Consider the following 17,539-nt stretch of genomic DNA (forward strand, 5'->3'; position numbering starts at 1 on the left):
ATGCCATTTGGTCAAAAACATTACATATACATTTGTGTCTTAAATAAAATATAGTAAGTCATCTTTTGTTTTTGTTTTGTGGAAATGTTTTCCTCTATGATGGTCTCTGTAGGATTATTTTGGGATTGCAACTTAAAAATTACAAAATTCCTTCTGGCATTTTAATAAAATTTTAGAACTTTTAGAACTGTGTGACTAAATTAACATTGATTCTAGTCTACATTTTCCAAACTGTATTAATCCCATGACACTTGCAGTGGAAAAAAAAAATGGTTTCTGTGATCAAATCCATTTGGAATATTCTATAATCCAAATATCTTCTAAAGATCCATAAGGCACATGAACTAAAATGTAAGGAGTTGATATTTACTGACAGTTTACCATATACCATTGTCTCATTTAATGTTTATTCTGATTCCATTATGTGGGCACTATCATCGTTCTTACTGACAAAAAAGAAAACAGGTTTATAGGGTTCATAATTTGCTCAAAGTCACCCTAAGAAAATGAAGGCACTGAATCTAACTTTAGAGCTTACAGTCACAAGTTCAAAGCTATTTGTTCTATAATATTAATCTTCAAAATAATATATATTTATATGATTTTTATGTTAATTATATTTCTATATTCATGTTAACCTGTTTAAAGCTTTGAGGGATAATGTTGTACTAGCATCTGTTGAACTTAGAACTTCGCTTAACCCAACATTTCTAAATCTTAGCTATGGAAAACTCACTAATGTTAGTGAACCTAGTGTCCTTCAGAATATAGTTCCAGAAATGCTGCTATAAGTAAGCTATGGCATTGCTATAGATGAGAAGTCAGGAAGGGAGTAGCTGTTTAGTGTTTCTCTGGCCCCTTGTTCCAGCACATCTGCTGATGTCCTCTGCCTATGCATGCCACTTGCTGGTCTCCACCTGATGATTTAAAAGGAGTAGAAATAGGGAAGCAAACACCTGATATCTTTGCTGCTGCAGGTGCACAGAACACTGGGACTCTCTGCATAAATGTGTAATATTTAGTACATCCTGCAAAGGGAACAAGCTTAATTTAGTTAAGCCACAAGGTTGAGTGAAAAACAGCATGTTGCTGTTATTGTTTAGTCAATTAAATTGTCCCCTGCACTTGAAGGAACTGTTCCACATTTATTACCAGTGAGAAACAAGCTCAGGCAGTGTTGTTGATTTCCCTGCGTTGGGTTGTGTTATATTTAGCACATCTAAAGATTTGAGAATGAATGATGGACGACACTGTGATAAATTGTCAAGCTTTTCTAAAGATTCAGAAGTTCTAAAGTTCCTGCCAGTGACAGATGGTCTGTCCTTACTCATTGCTTGTCTTCCTGACAGGACTTGATTTTTTTTTTTTTCTTTTTTGCTCAATTCTCTTATAGTAAGCTCAGCTTCTTGGGAGATGGGATAGTTTCATTTGTTATAATTATATTATTATATATCGAAGCGGAATCAACTCTATATGAACATGTCATGCTCTTTTTACATTATTAATGTGCACATGTATAATGATAAAAGAGAATTATGGGATAACAGGAAGAGAGGAAACGCATTACCAAAGGAAATCCATACCTCAATTTTTCCTGTTATTTTGATAACCAAGCATATTATTAAATAGAATCCCCATTGGATAGTGTTTTTTTTTTTTTAAGAGTTGCTACTTTTTTTTTGATAGACCAAACATAATATGACCTTTTAGACAGTGTTTCTTATTATGATAATAAATATTATTTTAATACCGTCAATATTTTATAACTGAAAACTTTTTGAAACTTTTGTTTAAAAAGCACTAGTGTTTATGAGCTTGTAAAATATTTCTAAGAATTTACACAATGATCCCAAACAACAATGATGTGCTTAGATATTAAATAGGTTCCAAAGGAAAAAAGGAAAATTGCAATCAAATTTCTTAATTCCTTTCAATGATTTCAAATATGTTCACTGCTGAAATAGGAGATTAGAAGATAGGCTATTTAGATAAGGAAAGTGGGAAAAGAAAGCAATTTTCCTGTGGAAGTAAATAGAAAGGATTTAAAAATTCCAGCTTGTATTTAAATAACTTCTAAATTCCAAAAGTAGTTTAGTCCTCCAGCAAGTAATGCCACTGGTGTGATACAGCATTATATAGCGGCAAGTGTTACCAAGTGGAATGATCAACATTATTTAAAAATATGAAAACAATCAGGTGAATTGATTTGGGATTTACAATAGTTGTCTTCTGTTATCTACACAAAGAGCTTAGAAATTTTTTTTGTAAATTTTTTTGTAAGAGTGCTCACTCTATATTAGCTCAATTTGATGATATGTGAGAAGCATAAACAACATTATTGCTCCTTTTTCTCCTTTTTTCCTTTAATTCTACTTCTACTGTGAGTTTTAACCTCTTTGAAGTGATATGCATATATGTACATATATTATGTTTCACTGAATATATATATCATACTACTATACATACTTTTATATACATATGTGTGTGTGTGTGTATGAGTGTGTGTGTATATATAATATCCTACTCATTTAAGTGAGAGAACTCAAAGCTTACTGGATTTCCAAGGTCTAGGCCATTGACCTCCATGTGATCTTTTTAATCTCCTTACTAAATGCTCCTTCCATTACTGCTACCAGTTACCTTTTCGTTCAGTGGCTTTTTTTTTTTTTTTTTTCTGAGATGAATTTTCACTCTTGTTGTCCAGGCTGGAGTGCAGTGGCGTGATCTTGGCTCACTGCAACCCCCACCTCCTGGGTTCAAATGATTCTCCTGCCTCAGCTTCCTGAGTAGCTGGGATTACAGGCGTGTGCCACCATGCCCAGCTAATTTTTGTATGTTTAGTAGAGATGGGGTTGCGCCATGTTGGCCAGGCTGGTCTTGAACTCCTGATCTTGTGATCCACCTGCTGTGGCCTCCCAAAGTGCTGGGATTATAGGCATGGGCCACTGCACCCAGCATCAGCAGCTTTTTAATTTTTTTTTTTTTTTGGTAACATTCGATTACAAAAAATCAGAGAACTCATGTCAGCCCACTGGTTATGCATGAAGATGTTAACCTACACCTAGGGAAATTATGTCCCTCTTTTAGTGAACATTTTCTCAGATAATAAATGGAAGAATTTGCTTCCTGTGTAGAACATTAAAAAAAAGTAACGCATGGTGTCACAATAATAATACATAGATTTTAGTTGTGTATATTGCATATACGTTGATATATAATTAAAAAGACAAGACATGTCTTTTTATTCTTAAGTACCATTCTAGTATAATTGGTTTTTCTTCTCCAGATAAAAATGTGTTTGTAAAAAAAAGTTATAAATATTAAACATTCTTTTTTTAGATATACTTTAAGTTCTGGGGTACATGTGCAGAATGTGCAGGTTTGTTACACGTGCCATGGTGGTTTGCTGCGTCCATCACCCCATCGTCTACATTAGGTGTTTCTCCTAATGCTATCTCTCCTTTAGCCCCCCAGGCCCCTGCCATACCTCCCCTACCAGCCCCCCACTCCCCGACAGACCCCAATATATGATGTCCCTTCCTGTGTCCATGTGTTCTCATTGTTCAACACCTGCTTATGAGTGAGAACATGTGGTGTTTGGATATTCAATATTCTTGAAAAGGCCAACAAGTATTGCATAATTTTGAAATCATGCCCTTATAGAATCACAGAAGTAAAAGTTACTCTAGTAAGTATTTTTATTAAAATTTATTAAGATTAGAAAAATGTGCATAACTGAAGTTAATAGAAATGCTTTGCATTAAAGATAAGATGGGCTAAATTACTCAAACAAGTAGACCCAAAATGTAATGTACCACTACAAAAGATTTGTTTCATGTCAGCTCAAGTACCACAACAGAGAGTAGGAAACGGGAGACTGTTCCATGCACTGGAGCTATTGTGGCTTCCAAGGTCCTCTGGGCATGACATCACAATCCTAGTAAACTGGAATAGACAGAGAGCAGACACAAACACATGGGAGATTTTATGGGTCAGGTTTGAAAGTGGCATACATCACTCTGATAGCAATCTGTTGGCTTAGAACTCAGTCACATGGGCTTGTAATTCTACCCTGCAATGGAGGATGGGAAATGTAGCCTAGCTGAGTGTAGCAGGAGAGAATGGATTTTCATGATTATCTAGCAGTTTCTACTACATGAATCCTTGACTTTGCTTAAAAATTGAGGTGACTTTAAATGATTATGCTATTAATATAGTCTAGTTTTTCTGATAAGCTTCGTATCCACTCACTTGTTTGTAGGGCAGGGTATTTTAAAAATTCATTTACTAACCTTAATTGGAGACTAAACTTGAGGACTAATGATTTTAGAATAGCTAGTTCAACAGAACTGGTAGGAGACCTGAGAGCTTGAGAACTCGAAAGAGATTATAATAGACTCTTACTCAAAAATGCACATTAAGACATACAGTACTCATACTGAAGGTACTCAGATACTTAGTGCCCACCTAAGTATGGTGAAGCGCTATCAATTTAGAACATGAAGATAGATGGTTTATTTAGTTATCTGTAGTAATGTGCTAATAATTGTTTGCTTGTAATAAATTTACACTGCTAAATTATTTTATATGTTAATACTCACGAATAAAACCAAAGACCAGAAGGAGAGATTATCTCTTTGCTGACCCTAAGCAACCAAAGATAGTACAACTAGTAGAATCATGGGCTTAGACAACACATTTGTCTTTCTTCTTCACTGAAATACAAGATTTGTGCCTCAATATTATTTGATACTTTTTCCTAGAATATTTTAGATGAAGAGCAATGGGTAAACTTCATGGTCTAGATAAGTTACTGATAAGTTATCGTCATATCTCTTACCTTCTACTTAGTCCATAAATGCTTTTGCACAAAACAACTTCTCATTTAGTAATTTCTACAGGTAATGCAGAGTGCTCATAGCTTAAATTTTGCTTTATTTGATTATATGGTGTAGATTATTATTTAGCTTAAAAGAAGGATAATTTAAGCTAAATTGAATCACTCTACTACTATTGCCTCAGAGGTATTTTAAATCTACACTGCCTGTATATTGGTATTCACTTCTTTTTCTCTGAATTCTTTCCAGTTACATGTTTTAGTGGTGTTTTCCTCCATTGTACAACATATTTCTCTTTATTTTATTGAGAAACCCACTTTCCTTATATATGAGTTTCTACTTTGAAGTCTTTTAATTCTAATGGAGTCCCATGTATTTTCTATTACTTTTTATTGTTAATACATTATTCATCATTTGTCTCTAAGATGACTTTAAAAAATCAGGAAATTAGAAATAAGGATTACCATAACTTGTATAAAGTGGGTTTTTTTTAAGCTAAAACTGAAAACTGCCATAGGTTATATTTTAAATATAAAATTTCACCTATAAGTTGATTATGCATATATTTAAAAAATGATAATAATAATAAAGCTTAAAAGTAGATAAATATATTCTCAATTCTCTGTTGCGTGTAATCTGTACATCTCAGTAAAGTCTGAGACCACCACAATATATAAAATAGTATGAAACTTGCACCAAATATTAAAAAACAAAGATTATGCAACTATTACATACTTTGATAAAACACTGAATCACATACCAAATATATTTCCAATTTTATTTTTTGTGACACAATGCACCCCTTGGCAGGTATTTCTCAGTAGGACAAAGAATAGCCACCAAAATGCAATTCACATTTTATAACAACTCCTTGATATCTATTGGAAAGCATCTTTATCTGAAACCCAATCATTGCGTATTCTTGCGAAAAATAGCAGAATGACCTCTTATAAAAGAGTCTCACCTATTATATGCCATGCCATGCATAAATGAGAACATGTCTTAGAATATGTATGATAAGATTTGGTAGAGTGGAAATCTCGATACAGAAACTGCCCCTACTACACACACACACACATACACACACACACACACACACAAACACACATCTAAGGCTTCCTTTTTTGGCCTAAGCCAAGAATCATTTAGAATAAATGTTTCTGAAGTTAGTCAAACAAGAGGGCTGCCCGTATATTTTTATTTTTTCTTTTAAATATATTTTATTTCTTTTCATCTTATTACCAACTAAAAGCTACTAAAATTTCCTACCCATGCTTTAATGCTAATACGTTGCCTATCACTTTTGGTATTTAACTTTCAGATAATTTTAGAATTAGATCATTTTAGAATACACATGACAAAGATTTTTAGGAGAATATAGAGCAGTTTACAGAGTCAAAACAGTAGAAAGCATATACACAGAGAAGTAGCAGAAGATAAGAATATTAAATTAGAGCCAGATTGTAGGAGCTATGTACTTTGATATTTATTAGGTAGATAATAAAAAGCTATCAGAGCTATTTTGAGTAGGGAATGTGATTTGAAATTTTAACTCCACTCTCAGTTAAATCACAAGACAGAATATTTTATTTATATATTTTTTCTGCTGAAACCCATGGTTTTCTAGGTCTTGGTGAATTATATTTTTGAATTTAATTAGCAAGTCTACAATGCATCTATGTGTCAAACACAAATGCTTCTAAAGTGTTTTTGCTAATGATTTTTCCATCTTCAATTGAGTAACAAAGACCTTTCTAATATACAATTCATTTTTTTGTCATTTGCAAAGTATATTCATTTAGTTTGGTTTGTTTTGCCTGATTAATTTTGACTGATAGCTGGTTTGTTTTCTATTCTAGGTTGTGGAGACTAATTTGGTTGCTTTTGACTGTCACTGGATCATTATAAATGAGGTAAATCTGACTAAACTTTATTGTTAACTCTGTGTCCTCTTTTCACACATATAATTACAGCATTTCCAATGGCCTTGAATTTTTAAGAGGAAACAGAACATAAAATAAACATTGAACTTATTGAGTGAATGCTGTTTAACAAAAATAGAATGAACAGTTTTTAAAAATGATAAAGGCATTTATATCAATAAAATAAATGGAAAAAAATCTTTCTCACCGAGTATCTGTTAGCTCTTTCTGTTGGCTCATACTGCCTGCTCAAGAAGATCATCTTTATAAAAAGTACAGTTCTACTTTGTAAGCAAAGTTAACTCCTCCCAGTGGAGTGCTTGTGTTCCATTTATATTTTAATGTTGTTTCTAGAACTGTTATGTCCACCCTCCTTACATGAGTATTAAAAAGTTCAGCATATGAATATGAATAAACAGAGAACAGATTTTTCCCTTTTCATAAGGAAGTACAACTGTTTTCAAATCTGTAGACTTGTCAAATTCTTGTGAAAGTTTTTTGATTTTGAAAAGATAATACATAGGATTAAAAATATATTACAACTTAAAAGCCCTGTAAAATAACATTGTTCCATTAGCACCTGCCAGTCAGAAATGGAAGGAACAATGAGCAGATCAGTCATGGACAAGTAATGTGATCATGTAGATTTTTCCTCAACAAGACTTAGTACTTGGTTTTACCTATTTTTTATGAATAAAAATAATGTACTATTTATTATACTAAATAGCAAATTCTAGAATAATAAGATTTGTTTTAGGGATAAAATAGTATTTTTGGATAGGAATCCTGGTTTTATAGTCAGCAAGACAGGTTCAATCCTGGCTATAAAACTTGGTAGCTGTCATACCATGGATATCAGCTTCCTGTGCCTCAGTTTATTCATTTGCACAAGTATAGTAACAGTTATTTTGCAGGTTTATAATAAAAGTCAAATGAGGTATTATCAGGTGCTCTTAACACAGTGCTGGAAAATGACACACTCAAGAATGGAACTGCAATAATGATCATAACACATTAAAGTTCAGAGATCATTCTCTCATATGTTATTTTATGGAATACTAAACCATATTCTATCAAGTACTGAGGGAATGAGGTCCATAGAGAAAAAAATGACTTTCCTTTGTTTACACAGAAAAGTAAAAATACTTTCCGGTTTCAAGTTGTTTCTCCTACACTACACTTCATTGATGGAATGACCCTTTTTATTTCAGAATAAAAACACTGGAAACATCTTACAAATCTGACAAACGTTAGTTTTCTATGAATTTAAACTGTATTTCTCATGTAAAAATAAGATAGTTTTTTCTGAGATTTTCTCAGGCAATACGTATATGGAGATCTACTTTTCAATAAAGTTATGATACCTTCTAAGTTTCTAGTATGTCTTAATTTTTCATGTAGAATTACTAAACATTGAGATAGAGGGAAAGACAAAGCAAAGGGAATTTAACAAACCTCCATAACTTTTCAAATTAAATATGTTCATTTCAATTTTTCTTCAAGGAAACTAAATTTCAAGGAAATTAAACAATTTATCAAATATTCCACAATTATTAGTGATGATAATGGAATTTAAAACAAGTTTTCAGTGTGAAGCTTTGGTTGGTTTTGTTTGTTTTGTTTTTGGCTTTTATTTTAAGTTCAGGGGTATATGTGCAAGTTTGTATGTAGGTAAACTCGTGTCATGGAGGTTTATTGTACAGATTGTTTTTTCACCCAGGAATTAAGCCTTAGTACCCAGTTTTCCTGATCCTTTCCATCTTCCTACTCTCTGCCCTTCAGTAGACCCCCATGTGTGTTGTTCGCCTCTTTGTGTCCATGTGTTTTCATCATTTAGCTCCCACTTGTAAGTGAAAAAATGGGGTATTTGGTGTTCCAAATAGTTCCTGTTCCTTCATTAGTTTGCTAGGGATGATGGCTTCCAGCTCCATTCATGTTTCTGCAAAGAACACGATGTTATTCTTTTTTGTGATTGCACGGTATTCCATCATGTATATATACCACATTTTCTTTATCCAGTCTACCATTGATTGGTATTAATGTTGATTCCATGTCATTACTATTGTGAATTGTGATGCAATGAACCCATAGGCATATATATGTCTTTATGATAGAACCATTTATATTCATTTGGGCATATACCTAATAATGGGATTGTTGGGTGAAATGGTAGTTCTGCTTTTAGGCCATTGAGGAAATCACCAAACTGTTTTCCACAATGGTTTACACTCCCATTGGCAATGTATAAGCATTCCTTTTTCTTCACAACCATGCCAGCATCTGTTATTTTTTGACTTTTTAATAATAGCCATTATGACTGGTGTGAGGTGATATCTCATAGCGGTTTTGATTTGCATTTCTCTAATGATCAGTGATGTTGAGCTTTCTTTCTTATGATTATTGGTTACATGTATGTATTATTTTGAAAAGTGTCTGTTCATGTCCTTTGCCCACTTTTAAATGGAGTTGTTTGGTTTTGCTTTAACTTTGCTTAAGTTTCTTATAGAATTTAAGGAATAGACCTTTGTCAGATGCATAGTTCGCAAAAATGTTCTCCTATTCTATAGGTTGTACACTCTCATGATAGTTTCTTTTGCTGTGCATAAGCTCTTTAGTTGAATTTGATTCCATTTGTCAATTTTTGCTTTTGTTGCAATTGCTTTTGTTATCTTTGTCATAAAATCTTTGCCCATTCCTATGTATTGCCTAAGTTGTCGTCCAGGGTTTTTAAAGTTATGGGTTTGACATTTAAGATTTTAATCCATATCGAGTTAATTTTTATATGTGGTATAAGAAAGGGATCCAGTTTCAATCTTCTGCATGTGGCTAGCCAGTTATCCCAGCACCATTTACTGAATAGTGCATCCTTTCCCCATTTGTTTTTTCTCAGCTTTGTCAAAAATCAGATGGTTATAGATATGCAGCCTTATATCTGGGCAATCTGTTCTGCTGAATTCCTCTATGTGTCTGTTCTTCTACCACTATCATGCTGTTTTGGTTAGTGTAATCCCTGTATTATAGTTTGAAGTCGGTAGCATAATGTCTCCAGCTTTGTTCTTCTCACTTAGGATTTTGTTTTTTGATAATTATTTTTACGGTTTACATCTTGGAAATTTCCTCTACCTTAGTTATAATCTGATGGGAGCTATTTATTCACTGTTTTTTTTTTTTTTTTGTTTTACGTTCTAGACTTTTTTAAAAAAAGATCCTTCTAATCTTTTGTTTTTATTTCACATCCTACGTCAGACATGGGATAGACTGCACAGATATCCTGATGAGAAACCAGCTAGGGTCATTTTACCTATTCATGTCAATCGAGCTGACCAGAAACTTAAAGTGACTTCTTACCTCCTTAGAGACATGATTAAGCTAGAGGAATTGATGCTTACAAATGGCCATTAGCCTCTATTGGTTGATAAGATTACCAAAGAAACTCCTTAATTATTTTTTTCATGTCCAGTTTAATGTCTACAAGCATACCCTGAACTTAAAAGTTTGAACTGAAGTAGAGCTTCCAAGAACAACATGGTCACTTACCCACTGTTTAAGGCTCAATTTGTACTTTGGAAGAAATGACCTCTTCATATTATATAGGTGTAGCCTGAATAGCATGTATTTCATTGGTAATAAATAGTATGGAAAGAAGAATAAAAATTTATATTTTATTGTATTTTTCATAAGCATAATGATTCATGTTGTTAAACTTATTATATTTTATTTCATAAAATATTGGTAATGAAAATATTGTCATTAAATGGATATCCCATAATTTGGGCCACTATTTTTGCAAAATAAAACATCCATATAAACAAAGCAATTTAATAACTCGTAAATAACTCAATAAATGTTAGAAGCCTAGAAGATGATTAAGGAAGCCTAGAAGATGATTAAGGAGACCTCAATTCTTTTTTTTTTTTTTTTTTTTTTTTCTGAGACGGAGTTTCGCTCTTGTTACCCAGACTGGAGTGCAATGGCACGATCTTGGCTCACCGCAACCTCAGCCTCCCGGGTTCAGGCAATTCTCCTGCCTCAGCCTCCTGAGTAGCTGGGATTACAGGCACGCACCACCATGCCCAGCTAATTTTTTGTATTTTTAGTAGAGACGGGGTTTCACCATGTTGACCAGGATGGTCTCGATCTCTTGACCTCGTGATCCACCCGCCTCGGCCTCCCAAAGTGCTGGGATTACAGGCGTGAGCCACTGCGCCCGGCCCAAGACCTCAATTCTTTTCTCATCCTTCAAACAGGTTTTTTACTGTAAATTCTCTAATAAAACTTCACCATAACCATCACTGAAACCTTTATCTCTTTCTTATCTGCAGCCCTACTTTCTTATCTCCCAGCAGAGGTATAATTTCTTTTTGGCAAGTCACATTGCCTAACTTCTTAAAAATACAATGTTCACAGCCCATAACATTAATGTTACATTGGTTAATACTTTTGTCTGAACAAGGTTAAAACTCAGATAATGAGCAAATAGTTTCTGTATTTTCACTCCTACAAAAAAAATTATTGGCCAGTATATCCAAAATCAACACTCTTACTTTCAAACTATTCCATTCACCTTATTATCTCATTCATCCTCTTATTCTGAAATACGCCTCAGAAAATGACCTTTACACTTTTCTTGTACACTTTTCATTTACATGCTTGTTTATACAAATTTATAATGGGTGAATTATAATTATCCCTAGTTTCCATGAAAGAAAAAAACATGGATTTTTCAAAATTGCTAGAAAGCTAAGAAACTCTAAATGTAATAATAAAAAATCCCTCAAAATATGCAAAAGCCCATTTTGGCTGAACATGGCAAACATGAATCTGTCTAGTTTTGTTTGTGTAGCTATTTTTTGTTGCTAATTTTAAAATGGGTTGCAGACATTGATTTAATCTTATTGCATCAATAGTTTTTTAAGGAGGGAATATAAATCAAAGTTGGCATTGTGCATCATGATACAAATTGATGTAGAAACTTGAAAACAATATATTTTTTTCATTTGCATTAAGTGTGCTATAATAATGAGAGGCTGTGCTAACTCATACAGTGTAATCAATCATATGTTACTACTTGGTAATAGTATTTATCTTCTCCACACAATCGGTGGATCCAGCACAGAACAGCCTTTCCATACAAGTACTGTCATCCCTTTAGGGCCCTGAAGCAGATGGCCTAACACTTTATTTAAGTTTTGCAAAAGTTAGAAATTCAGATAGGAAGATGTGCACTGTTCAGAGCTGCAAGAAGTTCAACGCTTCATGTACCCTTCCATTGCCTGATAATATTGAATATGACCTTTGTTGTCTTGATGTGATTTTACTAGCTTTTTGGTTTTAACTTAATTTGAATAGTTTAAGACATTATTCTCTGTTAATCACTCCCAAGTATTACATTTAAGGAGAAAGTTGTTGGTTTAGGTTTGGGTTTTTTATTTTTTTTAATAGCGCTTCACTCTTGTTGCCCAGGCTGGAGTACAATGGCGTGATCTCGGCTTACTGCAACCTCTTCCTTCCAGATTCAAGCAATTCTCATGCCTCAGTCTCCTGAGTAGCTAGGATTACAGGCATGTGCCACCACTCCCGGCTAATTTTTGTATTTTTAGTAGAGACAGGATTTCACCATGTTGGACAGGCTGGTCTTAAACTCCTGACCTCAGATGATCTGTCCGCCTCAGTCTACTAAAGTGCTGGGATTGCAGGCATGAAACACCATGCCCAGCAGGTTTGGGAGGTTTTGTTGTTGTTTTCAGATTTTAAAAACCTGTATGTGTAATGGATGTTTTTCATTTTTTCTAGTTTAATGATGAATTGAACTGCTCACTTCTAAGCTTTCAAGCAGAAGGTTACCATTCTGCTTCTCTTCCTGTTGGTACATAGCCTATAGTTGGTTTTGTTCCATTTTTTAACATTTGCATAATTGAGTCATATTAATGTTAAATTTTATGAACGCATCAAAGGGTCATCTTTGCTAGAATATGAAAAATAACAACAAATAAGAAAAAAATACACCACATAGTAGATGGCTTAATCTCAATACTAAAATCTGTCTTATTTAGAATTGTTTAACATTTTAAAGCATTCTGGTATCTAGAATTCAAATTTCAGGTATCAGTCTTTAGAAGATGATAAAATCTTACCATTTATTTATTAATTAGATTTTATATTATCAACATTTATTGAATATCTACTATGAGCCAGAATATTTGTTAGATGCTAAGAGGCATAAGAATGGGAAAAAGGAAACTTTTCCTCTGAAGTAGATTTTTTAGCCTAAATTAGCATCTAACCTAATGGATTTTGAGAGTCTTTTCTTCCCCACAATCTTATTAATTTAAATCTAAAGCTGATATACTACAAAAATTCAGGAATAATTCACTTCTCCTAACAGATTTCTTCTGGGAAATGACTGTTTCTAGATAGAGTTGTCTCCCCAGAAGATATTTTAGCATTCTTTTTTCTTCCTTGGATCTTTCACAGTTCAGGATTCAACCTATATTCAATTATTAAAGCAAAGTGAATAAGAATATTTTGCTGGACATATTGACTTTGATTCTTAGTAGTATTTAAGTAACCTTTACTCCTAAATAAGTAAAATAAAAAAGTTAACTCACTAAAAAATATTTAATCATTTTTATTGTAACATTAATTCTACTTTTATAAATAAACTCAATAAAATAAAGAATATAAGAAGGAAAATAATTTTATAATCTGGGTTCTTTAAATTACTTAAAGCTCAGGAACACTATATATCTTTTAAAACATTAAGCTATTTCGTGGTGCTGGGGGCTGAGGAGAGTTAGTGCTTTTTTGGTAAACTAGTTCTTCCCATGATTATTTTTAAAAATCTGACAGTTCAAACATTTTAAAAAAATCAGAGCATTAGAATAATATGGATCCTAGTAGATTGTATAACAGGTTCATATTTTAATACACAAGTTTATTTCTGGATTTTTTCCATTTAAATGGATCGCTTTATAGATTATACGATCACTTGTCTTTCAGTGTTTATATAACATTGCATCTGCCACTCTTGAAATGCCCCCTTTGAAATGCACAAGTAAAGTTCTGTAAATATAAAATAGCTGCCTAATCAAGTTTTCATATCACTGTTAAACTGTTTTTAAGATCAGATGTCAAGACTAAAATTGCAAGTGAATTTTTTTGAGACAGACTGTCTGTTAGTTTCATTCAGACTGGCAGATTCTTTCTTCCCAGAAAATTACTTTCTCTTTCCTTTCTCAAATGATAATAGGCAAAATATAGTCAATTCAAATTGACATTTCTTCAGATATATTTTAGTTGTTTAGGTGCCTGAGAACTTCATCTTTGGAAACCTGTAAAAGGTAATCAGCCCTTTTCCTTTTCTGTGGGTTTGAAAAATGTCCTCCTAAAGCCTTTGGCTCATGATAGATGACTTCATCATTCCTTACAGAATCATCAGGAAATTAAATGCTGAAATAATGTATCTTTACAGTTTTAATTTCTACCATTCATAAATATTAATCTAAATAATTCCTGTTAGGAAATATGGGCTTGTTTAACTTCTTCAGAGACTGTTTCTTTTTATGACATTTATAAATTCATCCCATAAACAGAGTATTGTGAATGAAGAGCTTCAGGTCTTCCTGAATCTTTGTTTATAAACTGAAAATAAATAGCATATGATTCAGAGTATCATCTTCTAGTAGAAAATGAGATAATAAAGTAATTAGTATTTTTCTTAACATGTAAATTTTATCCAGTATGCTGATTTATAGTTCATTATGAGTGGGATAGATAGAGATGGTGCTGTTTGATAAAGATGTTGATAAATCTTAATATTGCTAAAGCAAAAATGACCATATATATAAGAAAACAATTAATATTATGAGAAAAGTGGTACAGTTTTTCACTGCCTTTCAAATGAAAGTTCCTGTCTGTATCATTTGGAATTAAAAAAAATTGAAAGACATTGAATGGCAATATTCATATTAATTAACTTTAAAATATATCTGGTTAAAAAGCCAGAGCTTCAAATGGAGTTGACAGGACACCATTTAATCCTACTTTGTGAGTAGATTACATAGAATTTAAAAGTGACCTGCTCTTTGCCAGACAAAGTTTCTGGTGGCCAGTGAAATGACACAGACAAAAGGGAAAGGACAGCATTTTAAACTGAGAAAAACCATTTTTATGGCACCTTAAGGATTGATTAAATGCCCAGAAATCCAGGATATTACACTAGATCTAGCTGATGGCAGGCATTATTTTATTTTCAGAAAAATCTATACTTCATAAAGATCATAAATAAAGGATGATTTTTTTAATCTAACATATGCTACAAGAAATAATAATATGTAATTAATCTGGTAAGGATAAAAAGAAAATTTACACCTGTGAATTATCTTTTTTCTCTATCATTTTTCTGTAATAACTTCTTAGATAAAACATCTCACTGCAGCTCAAAACTTACTTTGTGTCCAATCTTTTATTTCTGTTGCCATAAGAATTGATTGAAACCAATAGTATGTTAATTACAAAGATTTCATTGGTTTAAAATGTTCCAAATGAACACTAGTAAGCACAAACTTCTCTAGTAAAGACTACCTTAAAACTAAAATTTGTTTTGATCATTGTTTTCTAATTCCATTTAGAACAGATAAAATTTGTTTAGATAAAATTCATTTAGATAAAGAGCACTGGGTTTCTCCCTCATCTCATCCTGATTCAGACTGTATTAAACAACAGAATTTTTCATCTATTCCTTACCAAGAGAAACACACAAGTTAATATCAATAATCCTAATAAATTATTAGAAAACCTCCATATATATCCTCTTGCTCTACTTGCCTCAATTAAAAGCCAAATTTTTCATTGCTAATTATATGTGTGTGTGGGTATGTCTGTGCATGCATGCATGCACATGTGCATATGTATAACTCTTACATGGCAACTACCTTCCTAGGTACTCAAAAAAAATCACTAATTAATAATGAACTATAATAGCAACTTACTTTGTGACCTTTTTAAACGTTTTGACCACACCTATGTTTCTAAAATGTTCAACATTATAAATTACAAACTTATTGTTAATAACCATATCTAAATCAATTGCTCCATTTAGAATTGTTTAGGCACTAACGTATATAATTTAAAGCATAGAAAGAAAATACAAATGAGTTGATCATTTTAATGAAAATATGTTGCTTTCATTTAGATGTGCACTAAATATTAAGCTTTATGAGTTGCATTGGATTCAGAATATATTACAGTAACAGGATCCCTAACATTTACAGATAACTCATAATAGGTTTGCGTTTTGTTACAGTATTAAAGTATCTCTAATTCTTCCACCTCTTATCTTATAGGAAATAAACGATGTGGATGTACAGGAACTTGTAAGAAGGTCAATTGGAAGGTTAACGATTATTCGGCAGACATTTCCAGTTCCCCAGAATATAAGTCAGCGCTGTTTCCGTGGCAACCATCGAATATCTTCAACATTGTGTGATCCAAAGGATCCATTTGCTCAAAATATGGAGGTATATTATAAATGCCAGAGTATTTCTTCCAGGGTGCTTTGTTGGGAAATTTTAAGGAGAGCTTTATGAGTTGCATTGGATTCGGAATTATGCATGTTATTTCTGAACAATTCTCCTCCTCCAGCAATTTCATAAGTCTGATGGGAAGAAAGTGCTAAGAATTTGCATCTTTGCTTCTTTTGATCTCATTATAGAAAAATTTCTACTTGTTTAACAAAAATATAATAAGTAGAGGTTATTTTCTTCTAAACAAGTAGATACCTAATATTTCCCATGGGAGAATTTGTAATTGGTACTCCTGATTCCAAACTCTAAATTATTAAGCTGATAAATGTGCTTGACTTTTCTGGCATAAGAAGGACATAGATATTTATTCTTTCTAAAAAGATTAGTCTCCAGTTTGAATAACTGCAACAACAACAACAACAAAAGTTAGAAATCACAAAAGTGCTGTAGCATTGTATGGTCATACCCAACTCCGAGAGGATACAGCTGAAACTTTCAACATCCAGAATACAACAAAGAATTTGAAAGATAAAAATAAAATCTTTGAACAGCAAAACAGAGACTACCAAGTCCCTGTAGCTTACTCATAAGAATGCCCTTCAAATACTTACTTGAAGCCTATTTCTTTTTCTTAAGAAAAAGCCTATCTGATTTTTTTCACCTTGCACTAGAGATCTCAATATGTCAATTTGAAGGGGGTGTTACACAAAGCAGGCACACTGGACAACAGCAGGGAGCCTTAAGGAACCTTCTCAAGGCAAGAGACAGGGGAAAAAATCAATCAGATAAACTAACTCATATATCCTGTCAGTATAGGACTCTTCCTGCAAAAACAAATCTGTGCCATAAAACAACTCCTAAAGGTATCACTCCATTGTAATCCTAGCATATAAGTTAATATTTAAACAATAACCCTGAGTTATCAGCAAATATTAAAGTCATGGCCAATTTTAGAAGTCAGCAAAACGTAATTTATTTTAGAAAACTGTTCTTTAAAATATTTACTATAGGGAACATTTTTGTACTTTGGGATTTTCAGTTTTAACAGTTTGGGAATATAACCTTAGGAAAACTAGTTCCTCTTGAATAATACTAGATAAATAAGATGATCTCTATTCTTAGTCACCCTTGAATTTAAAAAAAAAAAAAGATTTACAATTTATCCAACCATTTCTTCTAATTGTTATCATGGTAGTGAGTGGACTGGCTCCAGGATCATTGCCCTGCTACTTTCTGTTCCCTACTAGATTTTAAG

General features: G+C 32.7%; 1 protein-coding gene across 3 annotated transcripts in view; it reads left to right on the forward strand.

Annotated features, from left to right (window-relative positions):
- The window catches only part of GRID2 (glutamate ionotropic receptor delta type subunit 2), a 1,513,083-nt gene that overhangs the window by 897,062 nt on the left and 598,482 nt on the right, over positions 1-17,539 (forward strand). For all 3 annotated transcript variants that reach the window (XM_012437707.2, XM_012437708.2, XM_064369254.1), the window contains exons 5-6: positions 6,698-6,751; positions 16,105-16,278. In XM_012437707.2, coding sequence (XP_012293130.1) covers positions 6,698-6,751; positions 16,105-16,278 — 228 coding nt within the window. The remainder of the gene's footprint in view (positions 1-6,697; positions 6,752-16,104; positions 16,279-17,539) is intronic.

The sequence above is a fragment of the Aotus nancymaae genome, unplaced genomic scaffold (assembly GCF_030222135.1).
Source record: "Aotus nancymaae isolate 86718 unplaced genomic scaffold, 86718_ANA_hifiasm-v0.15.2.pri h1tg000006l, whole genome shotgun sequence".
NCBI classification, from domain to species: Eukaryota; Metazoa; Chordata; class Mammalia; order Primates; family Aotidae; genus Aotus; species Aotus nancymaae.